This window comes from Hesperophylax consimilis, chromosome 15 (genome assembly GCF_061612785.1).
Source record: "Hesperophylax consimilis isolate HC1 chromosome 15, BYU_Hcon_1.0, whole genome shotgun sequence".
Classification (NCBI taxonomy): Eukaryota; Metazoa; Arthropoda; class Insecta; order Trichoptera; family Limnephilidae; genus Hesperophylax; species Hesperophylax consimilis.
Genome location: NC_142850.1, coordinates 28,953,529 through 28,977,653, shown reverse-complemented (window position 1 = coordinate 28,977,653; position 24,125 = coordinate 28,953,529). Strand labels below are relative to the sequence as shown.

The 24,125-nt window shown below is 33.4% G+C and overlaps 2 protein-coding genes across 3 annotated transcripts in view; one reads left to right on the top strand and one right to left on the bottom strand.

Moving 5' to 3' along the window:
- Positions 1-24,125, bottom strand: part of cv-c (RhoGTPase activating protein) — a 605,856-nt gene that overhangs the window by 399,023 nt on the left and 182,708 nt on the right. The window lies entirely within an intron of this gene.
- natalisin (neuropeptide natalisin) lies at positions 3,000-5,276 on the top strand. The gene is made up of 2 exons (XM_089640541.1): positions 3,000-4,242; positions 5,197-5,276. The coding sequence occupies exons 1-2, from the start codon at positions 3,000-3,002 to the stop codon at positions 5,274-5,276; spliced, it is 1,323 nt and encodes a 440-aa protein (XP_089496667.1).

Genomic DNA, 24,125 nt, shown 5'->3' with positions numbered 1-24,125 from the left:
AAAAAAAAATCTGTTATTTTACTACCTTAGAATTCAATATATTTCACTAGTTCAATTGCAAATTCACTTTGTTGTGTTTTTCTTAGATAAATATAATAATTACATAATATGTATAAATACAATTTTTTCATAATTATTTTTTTACAGTAACAACTAATTAATCACCGTTCATTGTAATATTTATATCTATAGGTACTTAATTGTCTATACTTATTTGTCTATTCTTATTAATTTCATTACTTGTTTATCCATTGCAATGATTTTGAAACGTGTCGATCATTTTGATTAAATAATAGTGTTTAAAATGTGACTTATTTTATTTAATTCAATATAATAGGATAATGGTACACAAAGAACGATTACAATAAAAATTAAATTGTGCTTACTACTTGCTCTGCCTAAAACTGAACGCATAACGGTGTTTTTATTACGATTACTAGAACATAACACTAATGGAAAACAAAAGGATGTCAATGAATATCTCGGTTGTTTTGGGCGTTATTTAAGTTGGGTAAAAAAATATTATTGATGGGATCTTTGAACTGCAACTTATTTTTGATATATTTATTTTCAAATTTACAAAATAGAAAACCAAGTAACGCAAGCAAAGTTTTTTTTATCTATCAATTACAGCGTCCTTGAGGTGATTTTGCACAAAAACGGCGCTATACAAGTCATCCAATTATTATTATTATTAAAGCGATTAAACTTTATGAAATCTGTTTAATAAATCGATAAAAGCTGATCTACATAAATTATTATAATAATCTTCGATAAATTCATAAAATTGCAATTTACATTGGAATAATTTTGAACACAATCTAGATTGAAAACCAATTCTTTAGAACTTGTCACCATTAAAATGAAGATAGCAACCAAAAATATGGGAAAAATTAGAAGCAAGATAATATTGTTAATATTGCATTTGAAATAAGAGACAAAACAACAAAAATGACATCCAATAATTAGGTTCCAATAACCGAGTAGTTAGAGGCATTGTCAAGAACTCAGGATCTCGAGTTCGATTCCCAGTAGGGACTGTTACTTTTTTATTTTTCTGTGTCTTGTTCTGTTTCATGTTTCATTTAGATTTATTAGTATTATCGGCTTCTTGTATGATATATTAAAATTAAATTCATTCATTGCTAATAAATTGATCAGGACAAGCAATCAATATTTGATTACCGCCAGTTATTATGATTTTAACTAAGTGTAAATAAAATAGAAATATATATTTTTATCTATTTAGGAAAACCAACAAATTATTTAACATCTATAAATAATAATAATCTAACAAAAAATACAAATAAAATCTAATTTCATATAAAATTAAAATTATAAAGAAAAAGTATGGGTACTTGTAAGCTTAAATATTTACAAAAATAAAATTGCGAAATTTTTCTTATCCATTGCTTTCACATTTTTACAACCTCTGAGACTGTCCAACCTCGCGTTTTACAGAGTGAGTGACGCGAAAACAAGAAAAGAAAATAACCAGAGGGGTGGGGTGGGACCTTCCGCCTTAACCTACCCCCAGGACACCCCTGGAGAGGCTATATAACCTGAGTAACTCTTCCAATCTGTACCACTGTGAACTCAACAGTCTTCTGAGAAAGACGACCCAAGTGATAAAGTGATTACGAATATTAAAAAGTTATAAATTCTCAAAATGAAATTTCTTTACTATTTCTAACGAGGATCAAAAATTAAAATTATTTTTCTAAGAGGTAAGCGAGCTTTTTGTATAATTAATTATTATATGTAATACTTATTAGCCTGAAACACCCATACAAATTGAATAAATTCTTCCGAAAAAAATGAACGCCGCATTCGGGAAATACATAATTATTTAAATGTTCAGAGCTTTATTCATTGGATTTATTTTCATCTCAAACGAAACAAACATCAAAATCAAACAAGTATTATGAAAAGAAGGCTGTACGAGTATGTATTAAAACCTAACCTAACACAATTGTTTGCATTGTGAAAATTATTGCTCAAAATAAATAGTTATATTTAATTTAATTTAAATCACACGTTTTTTTCCAAAATTATAATTAAGAAATCACTTGCGTCTACATTGCAGAAATAATTATTATTCATTATTTAATATAATCCCGATGAAATTTTGCGAAGGATAATGAAAATATCAGTGAAGTCAAGAAGCTCCTTTTTAATGATTTATTGGAAAGAAACTTTTTGAATTGCACGATAATAATATTTAAAACCAGGTGGAATAAGAAAAGATATTGTGCTTATGTATTCAGCATTTGGATAGGAACTATCTTTGTGCTTAGTTATTCTTTTGAGACATATTCTAGAGCACGTATTATTAATAATATTATTTGCTTCTACTAACATGACCACTAGTTGCTCCTAGTTTGGATTTTATCATAGCTGGTAGACTAGGATGGGTTTTACTTATTTTCTCCGACAAGTTTTTTCAAAGAATTATATATTACATTCTATTTAATATATGCAACTGCATACGATGAATTCAAATATATAATTTTAAAGAATAATGTGTTGGTACACTTCTTTAATGCTGAGCCGTATTTCTGTAGTTCTTCCTCCTATTTTAGTTAGCTTTTCGGAGAGCCTCACCGAATCTATAATCATGGAACATTGCATGTTTTACTGTATCAGTAATTCCATCCTTGTTAATGAGAGCTACATCGATCACACATAATATATAGGAACGCTAAAAGTGTGACAACATAAATTTATTTTCGGTGATAATCTTAAATCACATGGGGCCGGCGTATCAGAATTTTTTAGTAATGGTATCTGTCGGTTTATTTCATCAGGGCTCCTACCGGAGAGCAACATGACGAAGTAAACATCTCTCTTAAAAGTTTCAAAAGAGAAACTTGTGGTGGGTTGTCTTGACTTGCTTTAAGTATAAAACCATGCAATCTAAAATCAACCATGAATGACTGGGTTTTAATTTTCTTTTTTTTTTAAGTTTTTCAAAAATTTATTTTTACAGAGTGAGGACGATGACTCCGTCGTCAGCAGTGTTGACCATCATATATATTCTCATCGCCACAGAGTGGTTTTCACATGGAAATGGGCAGAAAACAACTTTAGAAGCAATTATTCCAGAACCACCACCCTTTGAAAATGTTTATCAAGCTAATTTTCCTGACAACGCAAGATCGGAAAGAATTCCACATCACACGGACGAGAGAATCATCTGGCCGGTCGCAAAAAATGATATTTTCTACAATGGTCCTAAGGAACGATTCTTTGGAAGAAACCCAGAAAAATCTAACAGCTTTTTGGATATATTAATGAACAGCCTGATTACACCGGAGCTTCTTAGGTCATCACATCATTGGGAATCCAACAACGGGTTTGAACTGAGGAATACCATCGCCGATGATGAAGATAATTTTGTTAAAATCAGGCGTAATGAAGATCTAATTCCAACATGGCCGTCGAGGGGGAGAAGATCAGGAAATGATATATTAAAAAGTAACAGAACTAGAAGAGAAGATGATTTAGAGTTGTTCTGGGGAAATAGAGGGAAGAAAAATGACGAATCAGATGTATTTTGGGGAAATCGAGGTAAAAAAAGTGATGACAATGATCCATTCTGGGGAAATCGAGGACGTAGAACTGATCAACAACATCCTTTATCGAGCCGTCAGCAACGAGTCGACGATTCACCGTTTTGGGGAAACAGGGGAAAGAAAAATGACGAAGATCCATTTTGGGGTAACAGGGGGAAAAAATATACCGATGATCCGTTTTGGGGAAATAGAGGAAAAAAGGATGACGAACTCTTTTTGGGAAATAGAGGCAAGAAGGACGATGATCCATTCTGGGGAAATAGAGGTAAAAAAAACGATGAACCGTTGTCGGGAAATTGGGGTAAGAAGAATGATGATCAATTCTGGGTAAATAGTGGGAAGAGAGATGATGATCCATTTTGGGGTAATAGAGGTAAAAAGGACGTCGAGCCATTTTGGGGAAATAGAGGCAAACGGGATGATGATCCATTTTGGGGAAATAGAGGCAAAAGGGACGATGATCCATTTTGGGGAAATAGAGGTAAGAAGGACAATGACCCATTCTGGGGAAATAGAGGGAAAAGGGACGAAGAACCATTTTGGGGAAATAGGGGTAAGAAAGATAATGATCCATTTTGGGGAAATAGAGGTAAAAAGGACGATAAACCTTTCTGGGGAAATAGAGGGAAAAAGGATGTAGGTGATGATCCATTCTGGGGAAACTGGGGTAATAAGAACAACGAAGACGATCACTTTCGGGATATTAGAGGAAAAAAAGACATTGACGAACAGTTTTGGGGAAATAGAGGAAAGAAAAATATTAAAGACGATATTTTATCATTAAATAGGGGAAATAATGATATTGAGGATCCGTTTTGGGGAAATAGGGGTAAAAAAAATATTGAAGACGATCACTTTTGGGGAAACAGGGGCAAAAGAGATATCGGCAACGATCCGTTTTGGGGCAACAGAGGAAAAAGACAGTGGGAAAAAGTGTTAAGTAATCATCGACTTACCAAAAATGAAGACATTGACCCGTTCTGGGGAAACAGGGGGAAAAGACGAGATAACTGGTTGGAACTATTCAAAGCAGCACGGTTTTATCACACGAGACCCTTTGATAAACACAGTCTTGAGCGATTTTCTGATTCATCTAGGAATTTAAGAGTTGATCCAGAACCCACAATATCAGTTAACGAAATTCAAAACAGATATGACGACCACATGACATATAGTTCACAGAAAGCAAAGTTGTTTGCTCTTATTTCTGCAATTATGAAGAACAGACATGGAAAGTATGATTTAATCATGAGAGATGACAATATATCGGACCCAAAAAATAAAACTGTCACTGAAGAAACTATTTTTAACGAAGGGAAAGATAAACAGGATGATCTAGAAGACATAAGTGAATTCAAAGAAAAATTGTTAAACGAACCAAAATCTCGTAAACAAAAACGAGATCTAAAATCATATTTTTACAGCATGTTAAATACGTTAAATAAAGTTCACGTTTTTAACAACAATCACCAAAAATCACATAAGAATTCAAATAAAGCTACAAATAATAATTTGGCAGAGATTTCGACAGCAAAAACGATTGGTTTTATGAAAAAAACTCCGGACAATACAGAGAACCCTATTAAAGCGACTTCTATTTATGGTCGCTTATTTGTAACAGAACCTACAAGTAAATCTTACAAGCAAGAAAACATTTCTAAGGACTCGACAGGTGAGATCAGATTGTCGCACAATAAATGATAAATCATCTCAAAAGTATATCGAAAAATGACAAATGATTTGGAAAGATACGGCAAAATTAAAGTTCCTGTAATAATAAACTTTACTATAAATATATGATTACGAAGTATGTTTAAGTTATCCTTTAAAAGGCCAATCGTTGTATTAAGTTATGATAAGTTTTAGTAAATAGTTATGTAAAACTTGTCATGGCAGAAAAGCCGAATAAAAATGTTGAAAAAATAGGCAAATTTGTATTTTAACATGTTTGAATAAAATACCCATTGTTATACTGTGGCTGGTGTAGCTATAATAAATATTATTATTGCAAACATGGATAATGTCATTAACCAAAATATTGTTTTTATTATGATACCTTTCCTAAAACACTTGCATATTATTCTGTTGGATGAGTTCTCATTTGTCTACCTACGAGTATGTACTTGTACGCCTGTCCGTATGAATGCTTTCTGTTATGTATACCGCATAAGAATCCTGCGATATCCCCATTGAATTTGAGAAGGGATAAGAATAGTTTGGCAGCAACTAGCTATTCAGATCTGGTCACTACAAAAAATCATAACCTTTTAATACAACTTTTAGAACCTCAATAGCGGTGAGAACAATAGGGCAATACTGGAAGCAACTCCCATATTTCTCAATTTTTGTAAAAAATTAACGTAATATTTTTAAGTCGCAACGATTTATTTTAAATCTTTTCTCAAACTCATAAGTTTAAAATGCCTCAACCGGTGTACTGCAAAGTTTTTGTTGGCCTTGTAGTCACTTCCACACAATTCACAGCTGATGGGTACACCGTGCACTACACACTCTTATTGGCCGTTTAATAAGTTATTCATACAAAATATTCATAATTATTGGGCTGGAGGCTGGAACTCCTCAGGTAACCAAATACCATTAAATACCATTGGACAGATATCGCCAACCTGTTTTTAAATACGAATTTTACGACACGCACAAATTTGGGAAAAACAAATCTGTGGGCTCTCGTAACTTGCGTATTACATATTTTAAAACAGAAACAATTTATGTTTAAGCAGAATATTTATTTGAATTAAGCTAACACATTTATAGAATTATTCAACATACTTGATCACTTACTTCTGTCGACTGCTTGGGTCTAACAACAAAGGTCAATGATCGAAAATACACTTATACGGGGTACAACAAGGATCGGTTTTTGGTAAGATGTTATTAAGGTTTTATATAACTATATGGTAAAAGTAGGATCCTTCATACTTCCTTGAGGAAATAATAATAAATATAAAAAATAACAAGACGTAATAGTATTTAGTACAATAGGTACAGCATTAAAAGTATACAATTTTTTTAAAACAATTTGAACAATTAACACTTTACCGTCGTACAAAATATGAACATTATTGTTTGAGCCGGGTAAAGGAAATTTATAGTTTTTGGAAAAAATTGGATGTTTTAGAGAATTTAATAAAAGAAATGATTATGAAACATGATAAAAAATAAACTCAGTTTTTAGGAGAAATGTTTGGATTTCTACAAATTTCTCGATCTCTTGAACGTGAAAAGTTAGTAGTCCCCTTTTGCAGATAAGGAATATAGACCCAAGTTGTATCGGCAGACTATTTGCATATTAGCAGAAGTAGTTTATCCGCAAGTGGAATGTTATTGGCAATTTCTCAAAAGAGTCGATTAAATTGAAAGTGGTGGAGCCTGTTTGGAATGATCTAAGGGAGATATTACTCTAACAGCTGAGACTTAACACGATATTGTTCCAACCAGTTTTGTCTGCGTTCATGGTCTAACTTATTTAGCAAATATTCTACATCGTGTTCCTGAATGCATGCATAAATCCAGGATAAATCGACTATGATTTCTTACACCTTATTTCCCCTTACCTTCTTTCCGTATCACCCCTTATTTTATAAAACTCATGGATTTTTTTGGTTACATTTTTTCTTTCCGCTGATTGCAAGAAACCTAACGTGTCAAAAAGCGTAATATGTAATGAATATATCTTAAAGACCTAGCTCAGTACTCAGTATAATGCTTTACACAAACCGATAGAAAAAGCAACGATACATAAATTTGTCAACATGACATATTAATGAAATAATGATAATTGAAGACGAACATAATTCTAATAAATCTAAACGAAACAGAACAAGACAGAAAAATAAAAAGGTGACGGTCTCAATTGGGATTCGAACCCTGTCTTACCGGGACAGTACTCGGCCATTGAGATCTAACTATTTTACGTTATATTTCAAAATCAGAATTAACTGTATTATTTTCAACTAATTTTTCCCATAATTTTGTCTGCTACCTTTATGAAAAATTACACAGTTCTAAGGAATTCGTTTGCAACTTAAATAGTGTCTCGGATAAACATATCAGATTTTTATTAATATAGTAGAGGTAACAGTAAAATTTAAATAATTATCATACTCTCGTGACTTTAACAAAAGTCCCAACAAATTTCCCATGACTTTAAATCGTTATTAAATATGTTTTTTAGACTCATCCAACTGGACAGTCGTCATTACAACATTATAATTTCACAATAAACTACTTCAGCAGAAAGCGAAACCCAAAACTGTAACCCTCCCGACCCAAATTCAAGTGCATATTTTGCATTCCGTTACAAAGAAGCAAGAGGGTCATGCTGTGAATTACACCAAAAGTAAAATGCATTTACTTTATTATAATTATACACGGTATCCGGAAGCTTGTCGTACAAGCAATAAACTGGTGAAAAAAATCGAAAAAATCAAATCGAAATTCTCGGAATGAATATATTTGCAAATTTTTTTATGATCGCTATGGTTGACGGCTTAATCTACAGATAATCAAATAATCAAACTAAGACTATGGCAAAAAACGATGAGCCGAGAAACAGCGGTAAATATTTATTTTTCGAAACGTTCCACTAGTCAAAAATTATTTCGAATTCGGAAAGAACCCGGAATTTTATGAGGGGTTATCAAATAATAATAATACATAATAACCAATAAAAAGCAAGCCTCCGTCAAACATGTTAACACCCAGTTACGCCCAAGCCGCACACTTTAATTAAAATACAAAAAATATAACAAAATTTATTATTATTTAGGACTATCGAAATAAAGTGAAAAACTCATATATCGGAGGGCTTAATTCCTAAAATGCGTAACTTCAATTTATCAAATTTTACAGTAGGCCCAAAAAAACTTTTATGAATTTTAAATTTACAGACAATTTTTTTTTAAATATGTGTCACCTGTGTGTTTATTAAAAAATATATATTTACAGAAAATATTTTACAATGTACAAAAATGTTATATATAAGATCATACAACCATAATATAGCTGGACTTGTGTACATGAGGCATGCGTGTTACTATTGGGAGAATTGATGTTTGTCTGGGTTTTCTATTATTTTTAAATTGTGCAGTTTTATTTTGAATATTATCTTTGTAAATTTGTAATGTTGCATGGTATAAGTATAATGCGTTTATTTCCGTTGAACATATTTATGGTTTGACAAGAATTGTTTTTTCTGTGCTATGTAAAGTAGTTGTGTGTATTTTTTATAATTCCACCCCATTCTATAATACCCCACCCTTAAAATACAGTTCCGATGCTTAAAAAAATATTGGTGCTAATTCCCAATTTTATGGGCACTTCAAATAGAATGATGTTTCAAACAAAACTGGACCTTAATGACATTTACTAAAGATCGCCTTCATCGCAATGCATCGGTCACTGGTTTGTTTATATTTGGTTTTGCAATTCTGAGCTCTCGTAAGAGTGATTATTGCATAACAAATTGATTCAGCTCGTTCTGTGACCTGTCGCATTTGTTGACTAATATTTACACTCTCAATCAAGTCGGTAATAGGGCCACTTAATAATATCACTGAGCACTTCATTTACAAACCATGCTTCAGTAGAGCAGGAAGATAGCGCGTACCTTTTGATGGCACTTCAAAAATAAGGAGTACGTAAATTTTTTTTTTCTAAAATTAATTATTAATTTATAATTCAAACGTTGTTTGAAATGGCTTTAGCCGTGTTTGAATTGATCAGATACTCAGGTACTCCCCCACCTTCCTCGTCCCCAACTCTTTCAGCCTAACAATATCCCCCGACTTGGGATAGTTCCAGTGGATCCATATGGTTGGGAGCATTAGGAGCTCTTGTGCGTTACTCACATAAAAATGATAATATTTAAAACATTTGTTGAAATAAGGTATTTATTTAAAAAAACAAATTTTCATGCTCTTTTCTGCTGAAAATGGAATTTATTATTGGATAACGATTCATTTGTGAATAAGAGATCTCTGATAAATGTTTTCGTACAAATTTACAAATTTAATAATTAGTGAATCAGTAATGGTTTACCTTAAAACTATTCAAAATAAAATCAGGTTAATAAACTAGAATCCTACAACTCAAAATTTTTTCAAAATAAGAATTTTATAAAAGTTGCTAAAATGATTAACCTATTTGGTAAATAGGTTAATAATTCCCATGAGAAATTTAAAACTTCCTTGATATTTTTCAACCTACCTTCTCCGGTAAGAAGTTGACAACTATTTATTTAAAAGGCTATGTGACGAATTTTTCCATTTTCCGAAAATCCCTTACCCCTCTCTAATAAATCCAGTTGCAATTTAATCAATATTATAATTTATGTCTTCTTTTTTAATGATTAACTAATGTTAATAAGACAAGGTTTTTTATGAATAGCACAAAGGATAACAAATTATTATAAACAATTGTCGCCTGAAATATCCATAAAAATTGAAAATATCTCCCAAGTAAAAATAAAAGCAGTAATAACAATAACTGCTTATTATATTTTGTTGATTGAACTACTAGTACATATTGAACTATTTGGCGAGTTTGAACTAAGCCGACGTAGCTCAGTGGTGCAGAGCATCTGACCGGACATCAGAAGGTGCGGGTTCAATTCCCGTCGGCGGCATTTATTTTTACTCGGGAGATATTCTCAATTTGTATGAATATTTCAGGCGACTAATTATTGCCGATATTAATTTGTTAAGATTTATGTCAGTTAGGTCGTTTAAGAATATGTACTCTTCTAATTTACCAATCAAGCGTCGCTTAATAATTGTAATTAAATCATAATAAAATATATCACGCTACTAAAATATATCATTTCTCTTGAACTTCGGTTTGTAAATACTCTCTCGGATGGATACACAAACGCATCGTGACACTTTAAACATTGTTATGCGGTTACATTCCAATCTCGGAGAAAGATCACTAATTCATTTGTTTGTCATTTGGACTGAATTTAAATTTAAATGGACAGAGTACATTTCTTCTTAAATGGTGCGATGAAGGTTCTCTTTATAGAAGCAAAATTAATTATGTAATATAATTAAATATCAACCAGTAAAAAACATTTTTTTTTACTACAATACATCTTATTTTATTAATATATATGTACTTAAATTATTGTATTTTTGTAAAGTATGCAAGCAACCGATAATAAAAATAATAATAATAATAATTGGATAATTTGTAGAGCGCCGTTTTTGTGAAAAATCACCTCAAGGGCGCTGTACAATTTATTTCCTAGGATCTACATTTGTTATTTAGAAAAGATACCAAAACATACTTACCTGGCAAGTCACTTCCGACAAACACACTTATATTAAAAAGTTTATGCCTATAAAATATAAAACTGCACGCAGAGGACACTATATCAAAAAACACTGGTCATCGCATGACCTTAAGTCTGCTAAAGTTTTTTATTTTAATTTAACTGTATTTTAACTGTCTTAAAAAGCCTACAAATTGTTGGTTGTTATCATTTTTATTTATTTATTTTTAATTATTATTTTTATTTATTTTATTTTATTTTTAGTATTTTTTTTTTTTAAATTTGTTAATTTAAATTGCCGTCGACTATGAAAGTGGAGGTTTCTGAAATTATGGATACGACTGTCTGAAAAGGTGCGTTTTAAGTTTAGACCTAAATTCTGTCGAGTCTGCGATCATTCTCAAATCATGCGGCAGTCCATTCCAGGCTTTGGGTTCTAACACGGCGAAAGCACGCTCACCGAACTTAGTATATGGTGTGCGCTGGTGTGATAATGGAGGATATTTGCCATCAGGGGGACTTTATGAAGGCAACCATGTCAGTGATGATTTTATTATTTGATTGGCGTAAACTGCGCCATATGCTTCCAATGTGGTGACGAAGAAGGGGTCTGAAAGAGTGCACTCGTCCCTCGAGAAACATTTCAGTAGCGCTGCAGTATTTCGGTAGGCATTATTGTATGCTACTTTTAGATGATATAACTGTTCTGACGTACAGCGAAGTGCGGAATTCATTGAATAGTATCCTTTTGACGTTTGTACTGCAAAAGTGAAAACGTTTTGACGTTCATTGATTTGGACATAAGGTCATAACTTTTTGCAAAATCTTAACATATTCAAACTAGTTTTTTTAGTCCGCTAAGTGACGGTGCTAGAAGAACAATATAATCTGCGTAATTAATATTATTTACACGTGTTATTAAGTGTTTGAAATTCAGTTTATCAGTGTATATATTGAATACAGCTGGAAACATGCTTCCTCCTTGCTTTACGCCACATTTCAAATAAAATGGGTTGGAAACCTCGCCAGACCATTTCACCACAATTTCTTTGCTGCGTGTGCTAAATTGAAAAATCGCCCTCAAATCTTCCGAAACTCCTCTTTTTCTAAGTTATCCCCAGAGTTCAAACGCTTTGCATCTAGAAAACACTTACAATCATTATTTACGTAATTTTCTTAGAAATAGTAATAAATAACCGCAAGCACTTCCAGAAAAACAAAATTCTAAATTACTTTGATATTTTTTTCTAAAATTGTGATTTGTAATGACTATGTTTAAACCAATGTCAAAGGTTAATAAAAGATAAATCATGAAAATACGATAAATCAAAGCGTTATTATTGTAAATTAAACATTAATTTATGTGTGTTTTTACTCCATAATTTTATTGTTTAAAACTGTCTGAGTAAAAACATTAAAATGTTATCTCATAAGAAGAAATTTAACTACTTCTTCGTGTCAGAACACGATTGCATGCTGTTCCAATGGCGCCAATGACGTCATTCAATATTGTTTGTTAACTAGATCTGAACACCTGAGACGTCGAACTTTGTAATCTTCGCAGTATATTCGTAAGTTTATATAAGTATAAATATTACCTCTTATCTCTCAAATACTACCTGAACAATGGTTTTATAAATTCATTGTTAAAACGGTTTAAATAATATTTATTACATAATAATATATCATATTGGTTATATCATAGCGGAAATCATAAAATCAGAAAGGAATCCGAGAAATATCTCATTCTCATTCTTCCGATATCAACTGCGAAAGAATGTTTCGTTATCCTTTGAGTTTATCGCTGGTACATCGGCGAGCTTGATATCCACTGATTATATGTTTGAAGAACCCTTCAAAATTTGTGTTTGAAAATTCGTTATCCACAAATGCAAAGCAGAAAATCCGTGTGTGGCCAAACAGCCAAAGTTCTCGAACGGTGAGTTTATGCGAATTATGAAATATGAATGGATTTTTATATCTGAAATTAATAGTTCAATGCAACTATTTCCAGCTCTCAATTTTCATCATGAGCTAATGAGCTTCCAATCATTTAAGACAAGAAACAAAAAAAAAAGGATTTTATTTATTTTTTTATTGTCCATTCCTATCATTCCTGTCACCTGCACAAAGCAAACGAATAAATTATGAACCATATGACGGTATTTAACCTTAAGTAAATTTTGTTATTTTTTTGTGAAACTGTAAATTAATATTTCAGTAAACGCCGATTTATCGGAACTGACACTTAAAAAAAATTACACAAAGATTAATAAAAGAAAATAAAGAAACTCGGGAAGCCGGGTAGTTTCTTTAATTTATTTTTTCGTTTTCGCTGTAGATACCTACTAGATACATACATGCTTTGGATGCGGCAATTCTTCACTAAAGCAATTGTCACACACGACAAAACGACGCGCACACAGAACAAGTAGAAATACATAGATATACTTCAATTCTCAATGCTAGAATACACAGATGACAGCAAATTCTATGTTTATTCAGCATCCACAGAGGATGGAAGTATTAGAATTGTCTGCCTTGGTCTTCGAATGTAAAAGACGCATCTGACAATAGCGTCCAACGTCCAAAAAACGACTTTTGTATACGAGTATAATGCACAGAATTGCAAACCCTCTCACGAATATAGTGGATTGTTACTGACGATTATATTACGACAGTTTAACTTGATTGACTGAAGTCGAATTATTTAAACATTATTTTATTGTACATCGTTAGATTAACCATTTAATTTTGCATCTGCAATTATTAATGTTGCTGATTTTAAAGGATTTGAAGAGCTTATTTGTATGGCTCTCGACTAGCAAGCCGAAGGTGGCGGGTTCAAATGCCGGCGTGCGCAAGGAAATTTTATTCGATTTATCTGTGTTATTTCACAATTTATTGATACATCTGGCACGTTCTAGAATGTAAGATACTCTCAGTTTCACCCTGCTGTAAGACCACTATTCAGAAATGAAACGTTGCTAATAGCTGCGTACTAGCTTTAGCCGTGTTTTGTGACCAGACCTGAATAGCCATGTACTCCCCCACCTACCTCTTCCACATCTCCTCCCCTCCCCCATTACTTTCAGCCTCACAACATACCCCAATTGGGGATGCGATAGTCTCACTGGCTCCAAAAGATTGGGAGCAATTGGTACTATATTGCGTATACACATTCAAAATATTCTTGAGCCCATAGATTTGCATACCTATTTAATAGTAGGCAGTTAGGCAGGTATAGGTACCTATACACCATACACATTATCCAGCATCCCTTCTAGAAAAAAATATCGACCGCTACTTGTACCTACAATAAAAGCATGTCATGCAAGTATAAAATCAAGAATTTATACTGTTTGCTTTCCCACGAGCACATATCGCATGTGCGGTGCAATATTAACCGAGTACAGAATATTTTCTAACTACCACAAGGAACCTTTACTACCAACCACCGCATTCCAAGAGTCCTGACATTTTAAGTAATGCCCACACATTAGCCGATATGCAAAATTAATGCGAGGATACAACTGCGCATGTTCACAGGGCTTATATTAGTGGAATCGCTTTTATAAATAAAGGCATAACTAGCAAGCTTGCTAATTCTTCTACTTATATGGACCTCATTCCTACAAATAAAGATAATAATACTATATAACTTTGATATATTTTAAGAGTAAACCTAAAATATTTCATAATCTGCTGTACATAGATTTTGGCTTGTAGCTTTCTCTTAAGGTTAAACGCGACGCTCGTCATATTCTACGTGTTCATAGATGGCGTTAATTAATGTATTTTTATTAAAATACGCTTTTGCGAGGTATTGCTTTACAATATTAAGACAATTTTTTTTTGCACCCACACATGGTCTTGTTCATTTAACAACTGAATTCTTTCAAGAAAGGCATACAAATAAAATATTGTATCGATTATTCAATCCAATATTGTATTTATATGCCTTTCTTGAAAGGATTGTGCTTTTTTACGGACAAAACTGTTCATTCATATTAAGATTGCGTATATACGGGCGCAAACAAATAATTTGTATTGATATTGTAAAGCATAACTTGCAACAAATGTATTTTATTAAAATAATTATTTTAACACCATAGATTATAACGAACGTCGCGTTTAACCTTATATGTGCCTTTTTCCCAAATATGGGGGGCATAACAGTTTTAGGAAATAACTTTTATTGTATTTTGTTTATTAACAAATAATTCAATTAACAATGAACAAACAATTATAATATTAAATCGTTCTTAATTAATGGAGTTTTTAATATTGCAAAGCTCCATAGCTCACGACTGAAATTACATTATGTGCTCAAAATAGTTGCGATGTCTTAGAAATTCGAAACAAAGACGAGAATTTTTAATGCCACAGAAACAGATTTTCTGCTATATTATTAAACAATTTAATTTAATAAAAGTTATGGAAATTCATTTTCTTAAAATCTGTACTGTAATTTAAGTATTATTTTATTAATATTTTAAACCGAACTGGTATCACTCTCTTTAGGTACGTGCATAATGAAAAACTTTCAGAAATTCATCAAAAGTCCATCACGCTATAAGTTGTCTGAAAAATTTGATCTCAAGTAAGTATCCTGTTAACGCAAAATATTATTATTATTATATTTTGAACGAGCGTTATTCCTTGAAATGTTATTCTTCTAACTTATTGGCAATAAGCGATTTGCAACTTCCCACGACCATAACTAACTTGAGAAAATTTGCACGTCAGTAGGTACCCGCCTTTTCAATCTTAATTGTTCCAAACAAATAAACACGATCATTGCTTATGGAATATTGTTTCTCTCCTTATGGTCTTAAAGCATGGCAATTTATCTGTGCAGTACAAATATGGAAATCTACCTTTGAGGTGTGGGCGTTTTCCCAGGATAAGCGCCCTATCCACTAACAACAATATACTACAAACAGTAAGACAAGAACTAATCAAAAGGATTATATGATAATAGGTAAGCATCCTCAAACTATGAAGTTATAAACTGCCTTTTTTTGCTGCTTCTCTCTGTTTTGTATCGAGCTTTTTCAGTAGCAGCAATTTCTGTGTAAGGTTTTTTTAGCGGAGACTCAAACCCGTGTGGGAATTCCGTTGACCCGACGCCCCCAGTGACATCTGTGAGCGGACTCGTGAACTGCGGCCACCGCTGTGACCGATATCGTTTGCATTTCCATTTGGATATCAAATTACTCGTGAAATTGCCGGTATAAAATAATTCAGCTTCAAGGAGTGGTTGTTAAATGACCGATGAAAATAACTATAGTAGCCAGTTGATAGATTAATGTGACTATTTTATATGAAAAATAAACATTTAAAAATCTCAAAGTAGCTGAATAATCTTGAAAAAAAATTAATTTTAGGTATAGAGAGCGCAAAGATATAATATTTTTATGTACAGCTGAAATTATTTGAGAATTAATTACTCCTATTCACGTTAAATACACATGAAGAAACCACAATTTTTCACACTTTGTCTTTTCAAATATTATATTGATAAAAATTATGTGATATTTTATTTTGACGGTAAGACTCTTGACTGCCAATCCGGGGGTCGCAGTTATAATTCTGGCGTGCGCAAGTAAATTATATTTAGTTAATATGCAATTCATTCAAAATAATATATATCATATTTGCCGCATGTTTCATTAGTGGAGAATGTTCTCAGTGAAAGACCTCTATTAAGAAATGCTACGTTGCTTGAAATGCCTTTACCCGTGTTTGATGAACAGATCTGAATAGCCAGGTACTTCCCCACCTTTCTCCTACCCATTTTATTCCCTACAACTCTTACCACTTCCTTCACCTTCATAGCATACCCCATTTAGGTATGCCAAGTCCTTGCTTCAGACGGTTGGGAGCAATTGGGACTCTTGTGCGGTATTCACAGAAAAGACAGATTATGGAAAGCAGTTAAATTAAATGAATTTTGTATCTTCTCTTTTAGCAGGCCCTGAGGAAAATAATTTCTCTCAGGGTCTTTGTCTTTGGGGATGCTGTCTGGAGGGTCTTTTTAAAGAAAGGAAGGAGGGGAATTTCTGGGAAGTTAAACGTATGAGGGGTGGGATCAATGTGTCCACGAGTGACTTCTAGTCAATTCAAAAAAATAGTTTAAATTAGAATAGAACCTTCAGAGAACTTGAAAATCAACTTTAAAATTTGACGAATTGTTCAAATTCCGTGAAACAACCCGTCCTTAATAGTTACGGCAAAGCCTGTGATATTGGAGTCTTGATTTCTGCTGCAACCCTAAAATAGACTTGTTATGTTTCATTTATATGGTCATCGACATTCTGTATTGTGACGTTAATTATTCATAATTTAAAAAAAACTAACCTATTTAATTTTTTATTACGATTACTGATAAAACAGTTCCGTCGCAAGCAAACTGAAAAACAAACGCCCGTTAAATCCAAACCGACTATCAGAACGGGTCCATCATACAATTGAATCTAAAACAATAATTGCATTCGCCATTTACGACGCGTCACGAGTCAAATAAATTCGTGACTTGCTCCGGTTGACCCCAGATGAGTCACAGGAGGAAGGAAGTGGTCTGTTGATGCAGTTCTGTGACTACAGATGTCGCGTAGGTGTGTGCTGCTCAATTTCAGTACCTACTTAAGACGGTCAAATATCTGTAACGGGAATATTTTGCGATATTTTGATGATCTGTGTAATACGGTTGAGAAATCCATACTTGTTGTATTTTTGCTCTGGGTGAAAAATAATTTTACTCAGTTTTTTTATGTCATGTTTGGGGATGGTGTTTGGGGGTTTTTTTAAGGAAAAGAAGGAGGGAAAGATCTGGTAACGAAAACGGTATGAGAGGTAGGTGAGATTATGTGGGTCAGTGTGTCCAGGAGTGACGAGCATTTAAATTCATCCCTCCCACTGCGGTGCAAGGCAATGGGTTGAGGGAGTTCTGCTGGAGAAGTAAAAATATCTCCCTTAAAGCCTCTAAATACAGCCCGACACACAGAATGTGAGCAGACGCATCCGCCACCAAAAACTAGACAATCCTCACCCCATGAATCCGGACACCCCTGCTAAGTCACCAACCATAGCGAACCACTTGGAGTAACTAATGGCAGGGGTGTTGGTTATCCAATAATGGTCCACGGGGCGGCGGTACCCATACCCGCGTCCCAAATTGAAACAGAGATATATTTTTCAAATATTGAGAATATATATATAGAAAGGAAGGAATAATACGAGAGAAATTAATTGGAATGTTGAAGATTTGTAGGTACCTGCCTATTCAGATCGAGGAACTATTTTGTTCCCGAATCCCCCTACTCCCCCAGCAGCAATTGTTGATTGAGGTACTAGTACCTATTGAATCATTTGGCGGGTTGGAAATAATCCGACATAGCTTAGTGGTTTCAGAGCACCTGATTACTCGAAGATATTTTCAATTTGAATTGATATTTCAGGCGACTAATTATTGCTTATAATTATTTGTTAACCTACATTCTACATCGAGCGGGCCAAATCTGTGTATAACAAGCCGAATCTGCGTATAACAAGACAAAACTGGGTATAGCAAGCCAAATCTGCGTATAACAAGATTACTTCTTGTTTATTTTCACCACAAAAAACTATGTACAGTGAAACCTCTATCTATTGGTTTTAAAGGGACCTATCGAAATAAACGATGAATGCGGGAAAACAATGAATGCGGGATTAAGAGGACAAAACACAAGGAGATACGATCCAGTAAAGATACCGTCCTCCCAATCTGCATAACCGTTGGTAGATTAAAATTATAAGAAGAAAATAAGTTTTAGATGTAAATAAATGTATCTATTTTAAAAAAATACAAAGCTAAACAGAACCAAGTTTATTGCATTGTAAATACATAATCTTTCATGGACATTTGTTTTTTTACTGTTTTATTTCCGCAAGTCAACAGTATATTTTCAGCTTTGCAAATGATATTCTTTTCGGCATCAGTTATTGAGTGTGCGTAGTAGAAAGTTTTCAATCTTTCAAAGAGGGTGCATGCTTCTAAAAATGAAGGTACAGGCAGCGGCTCCTCTTCATCAATATCGACCTCTTTTGTTGTCTCCGTCAATCTTGCGTCACACAAGCTTTCGATAGTTTTATCCCACAAGTTGGGATATTGTCGTCGAAAGTAACAAAATTGTTAAAATTTGTCAAATTTGGTACCAAGAGATAAGAATTTTCTCCAGTTCGCTAAACTTTGATTCTTTACTGGTTTTTCTAGTTTTCGAAGATTTTCCGCACTTTTGAATTTGCTCCTGAATTTCGTTTTTTTTTCAAGAAAATAGAATTTATCGTGGATGCCGCGATTCCTAAACGCTTGGCTAAATCGATGCGTTTTTCAGCGGGGTTTTTTTCCACCTCTTCGATAATTTTCAATATTTCTTGAAGAGTACGTACTTTTTTCATCAAACGGCTCATTTCGAAAATAATTTAAAATCTCAAAAAGGATAACTGCAAACACTCCACTAAGTTCGGGTATCTAGCGACAACTGACGACAACTAGCGACTGATGGCGGCGACAAACTGTTATTCTTTCTCTTTCTCTCTCAAAAGTTTCGCGCATCGTAACGAGTGCCGTCTGGCGCCGTTTAAACATAGACAAAAAATATCAAATACGCGACGTAATTCCTACGATGAATGCGGGAAAATGGTGGACATAGAAACGATCAATGCGATCTATTTTTGTATGAAATGAATTCGGACTAGAAGAAATAAATGATACATCCGGGAAAACGATTATTCGAGGAACGATAGATAGAGGTTTCACTGTATTAGAAATCTCAGAAAATATATTTCTGAATGACATTGATGCGCCTACAAAAAAATTGAATGGCAGATTCTTTTAGGCATACTGCTCCGCGCACGTGAATAAAAATGTTGCGATTTTGAGTGATGGGTTTTCTACTCTCCAAACATGACATGCTTCAAAAAACATTTACATATTTCAGGCGTGATATTATTATACTCAGACACCTTTCACACCTATTATTCTTGGTTACGTGAAGGAGATATTAAATTTAAAACAGTTCGGCTGCAATTAATTGTACCACCTCGCCTTTTTGTGGCTAGAATGGCGTGAGTTAAAATAATAAAGATGATTATTAATAATAATTAAATAATAATTCATTGAGTTGAAGGTAATAACTACACGGACAAAAATGAATATTGCTGATTTATTAAAATCTTGTTAAAGGTGTGACAGCAAGCCATTTCCAAATAACATATTAGTTCCTTCGTAATATTTCGGAACGCGTGTTCATGCAGCTGCGAAAGAATGACATAAAATAATTAGATCCCAATGGCTGAGTGGTTAGAAGCGTTGTCCCGGTAAGACAGAGATCTTGGGATCGAATCCCAATTGAGACCGTTACCTTTTTACATTTGCTTCTTTTTGTGATTCATGTTTCGTTTTGATTTATCAGTATTATCTTATTCTTCAATGATACATTACATTAAATAAATTTTTTTTTAAACATTGATGGGTAATGATTAGCTACAAAAATTATTCCAATAAAAAATAATTTTAAAAAAATTTCCGGAAGTTGGCGAATTGAAAAAAGGTTAACAATTGCTAAAACTGATATGATTTGAGGTTTTAGTCAAAAGTATCAAAGAGATTTATTATGAGGTATTTATTATGAGTGATTTATTGTTATTTATTTATGAGGTAGCGAAATTGGAACTGATTGTGTGAAGGATTCGAACAAGAGATTAAGAAGATACTTACCAATGATACAATATTTTAGCACAAAACTAGTTTATTTGTCTTTTTAATATGAATAAGTGATTGATTTTTGATGACTTTTACTATGAATTATAATCTCATGAATTTTCATGGGTCTAGGCTATCACCTACCTCTTGACCATCTCCTTCCCCTCCCCACTACCTCCAGCCCCACAACATACCACAATTGGGGACCCCGTAGTGTCACAGTATCCAGATGGTTGGCACTCTCGTAGGTACACACTTAAAAAAAATAATATGGAAAACCTTATAGCCAAATCACGAACTTGACATAGTGCATTGAGGTATTATATTTAGATGAGAAATGAAGTAAAAAAATAAGTTCTACATTTTTACCTCCAATTGACCTCCAACGCTATATCTATCGAATCCGGTCTACGCCCACCGCTTATCGCGTTCTAATGAAAGTGAAACACGTTTCGATAAGATCTTAGTAGACAATAGCGTCTCTAATTGCGTCCCTATAGTGCTGTTAACCAGATTTTAACATTCTCCGCCACTCTTTTTTTTTTAAGAAATACAAAAATTCCCGGATTACGAATAACCTAACAATATTTGAAAATCACCTACTACTACCACAGTAAGCGGAAAATGTTACTTGTGTTGTGATGGTGCAGGAAGAAATGAACACACTACGCGTGGGGGGACCCAAACGCGATGTCAACTCAGCCACCGATCGATGAAAAGGTTTCAGATATTTAACTTAATTACAATCAAATTGATTTCTTCCCTAATGATAATTGAAAAAACCCACAAATTCAAACTAAGAACAAGTATTACAAAGCAGTTGGTAAAAATACATATCTCTTCTATTCCTATTTTTAGTGCGACGTGTTTAGACTAACGGGTATAATGTATGGTGGACCCCCCAAGTTAAGTCTACTGTGGCCAGCTTGTGTGATGTGATACTGACTTCACACGCAATTTGTTTAACTTTGAAGTAGAAGTAACGGTACTAAAGACAGCCATCAAACTATTCATCTACTAGGCTTCAAGAGATACGCAACAGTAGTCTTTTCTTATAAATTTAACGTCTTATTTACTCTTTTACAACTTTTTATCACCAGTGAAGTAAGAACAAACTATCTGTCGATGAATGCGCTGAGTACTTGAAAACAGAAACAATGTCCGATATTCTACGTTCAAAGTTCGTAAAAAATATAAATTCATACAACCTTCTACAGAAAAAATCATAACTTTTAGGATGGTTACACAGAATTTGAACAATTCATCAAATTTAAAAAAGAAAGTCCTATTCAAGTTTCGTTATTATTTATTATGTCATTATAGGCTAATTGCTTGACAGAACGGAAATAATAACCGATCTTGAAAAAATCTTTAAAAAATGTAATAAGCAGTAATTGTTGAATGAAACAATAGTATATATTGAATTATTTCGCGGATAAGAGATAAGCCGCCATAGCTCAGTGGTCAGAGCTGTCGACCGGAAATCGAAAGGACACGGGTTCAAGTACCGTTGGCGTCATGTATCTTTTATCAGGAGATTTTTCAATGTGGATGAGTGTTTCAGGCTAATAATTATTGCTTATAAAAATTAACTTTTAAATTTTGAAGAATTGTCCAATAGGAGGGTTGGATCGGATAATTTGAAGAATTCTTTCAATTTGATCAGTTCTTTCAAACAACTAGCCCATATTGATATAATATTTTCTACTTAAAGTCCAACCATACTAATTTGTTTATGTGTTTGTTAAATGATCGCAATGGGGTATTTTCACGAACTTTGAATACCGTTAAAAATGTGTGCAAGATTGACAGTTTGTTTACTAATTATTATTAGAGACACCCATTCATAGCATTAAATATATTTTCGTGAATTAAAGCGATGAATGGAGTTTTTAGCGATAGTAAAAAAGATTTTTTAGTCGCTATAATCTTGTATTGACAGATCTTAGAACGAACATGACACACTTTACTGTAGAAACATGTGCCATGTTGAGTTTCAATCAATAATACAATAAACATGTTTCAAGTGATTTTGCTAATTTAATTATTTTCCCCCTCTTGCCGACTCCCATTCCTTAACTTTATCCTATTTAGCTATAAACGCCATAAAAACGCAAATTTAAAGCTATTTTTTCAATAATTAATGCTACATTTCTTCAAAATTAATGCTATGAATGGGTGTCTCTACTGATTATGAGTATCGTTCTAAAAATATGTAATTATAAGATTTTAATTCATAATTTTTTATTTAAAAACGATCTAAGAGCGCACATTCCGAAACGGTTCCATATATACATTGTCATTATGACGTACAAAATGCCACTGGTTGGTAAGACCATTCACCAACGTTGCCCTCTGTGACGTCATCGCCGCCATATTCACGAATAAAAACGAACATGCCGTTTTGGCGGTAAATCAAAAATGGCACATTTTAAAATTATTGTAATTATATAAACGTAATAATTTATACAGCGTAAACTTTAAGAACAATTATAAAATAATTGCATTTGTGATGAATATTGATGAACTAACCATAACTTAAATTGTGGTAAATATTGATTAAATAATAGTTTTCGTAAAGATTTAATCTCATAAGCCTAATATTTCACTGTGTACAAGTGTCGTCACTGTCATCACCCTTTGTTTTGCAATGAAGATAAGGTATACCTTATAAGTGAGATGAAAAAAAAGCTATACAGATGTCGTAAAGATCAAAGATAAATGAAAAATACCATAATCATTGTTACAGCCGCGCCTAGCACATCCCGAATATGCCAATCCGTCATACAAAATGATTCATGTGAGTAACGATAATAATTAACTTAAATGACACGCGAGGCCAACATTATTACTGCCAGAACAGCTCGTCCTTAGCTCACGCCAATCAAAAAGTTTAAAGGAGGGAAAGGCCATTATAATAATAATAACATATCTCGTAGATACTCGTAGTAAAGTTCGGACAGTGATTGGGTGGGTACCTAACTACTTACGGATGCTGGGACATTGACACTACTCGAGATTTGAGATAACCTCAAGATCACATAACTACGGAGGATTCAGCTAACTGCGTTCTGTGCAATCACACTCTTTTGTGGTGGTCACACAATAAACCCACGAGGTATTTTCTCACACTAGTACGGAGTATTCAGATAACTGTGCTCTGTGCAATCAAGTAACAAACTTTTTGTGGTTGCCACTCAATAAACCCACGGGGTGTATTCTCAAACTAGTAAGGAGGATTCAGATAACTGTGCTCTGTGTAATCACGTATCAAACTTTTTGTGGTGGCCACACAATAAACCCACGGGGTATTTTCTCACACTAGTACGAAGTATTCAGATAGCTGTGCTCTGTGCAATCACGTATCAAACTTTTTGTGGTGGCCACTCAATAAACCCACGGGGTGTATTCTCAAATTAGTAAGGAGGATTCAGATAACTGTGCTCTGTGTAATCATGTATCAAACTTTTTGTGGTGGCCACACAATAAACCCACTAGGTATTTTCTCACA

Excerpts from the sequence above, each read along its gene's own strand:
- natalisin (XM_089640541.1), top strand. The coding sequence starts at position 3,000 with ATGACTCCGTCGTCAGCAGTGTTGACCATCATATATATTCTCATCGCC. Across the intron at positions 4,243-5,196 it reads TCCATTCTGGGGAAACTGGG|AACCTACAAGTAAATCTTAC; the intron begins GTAATAAGAACA and ends TATTTGTAACAG.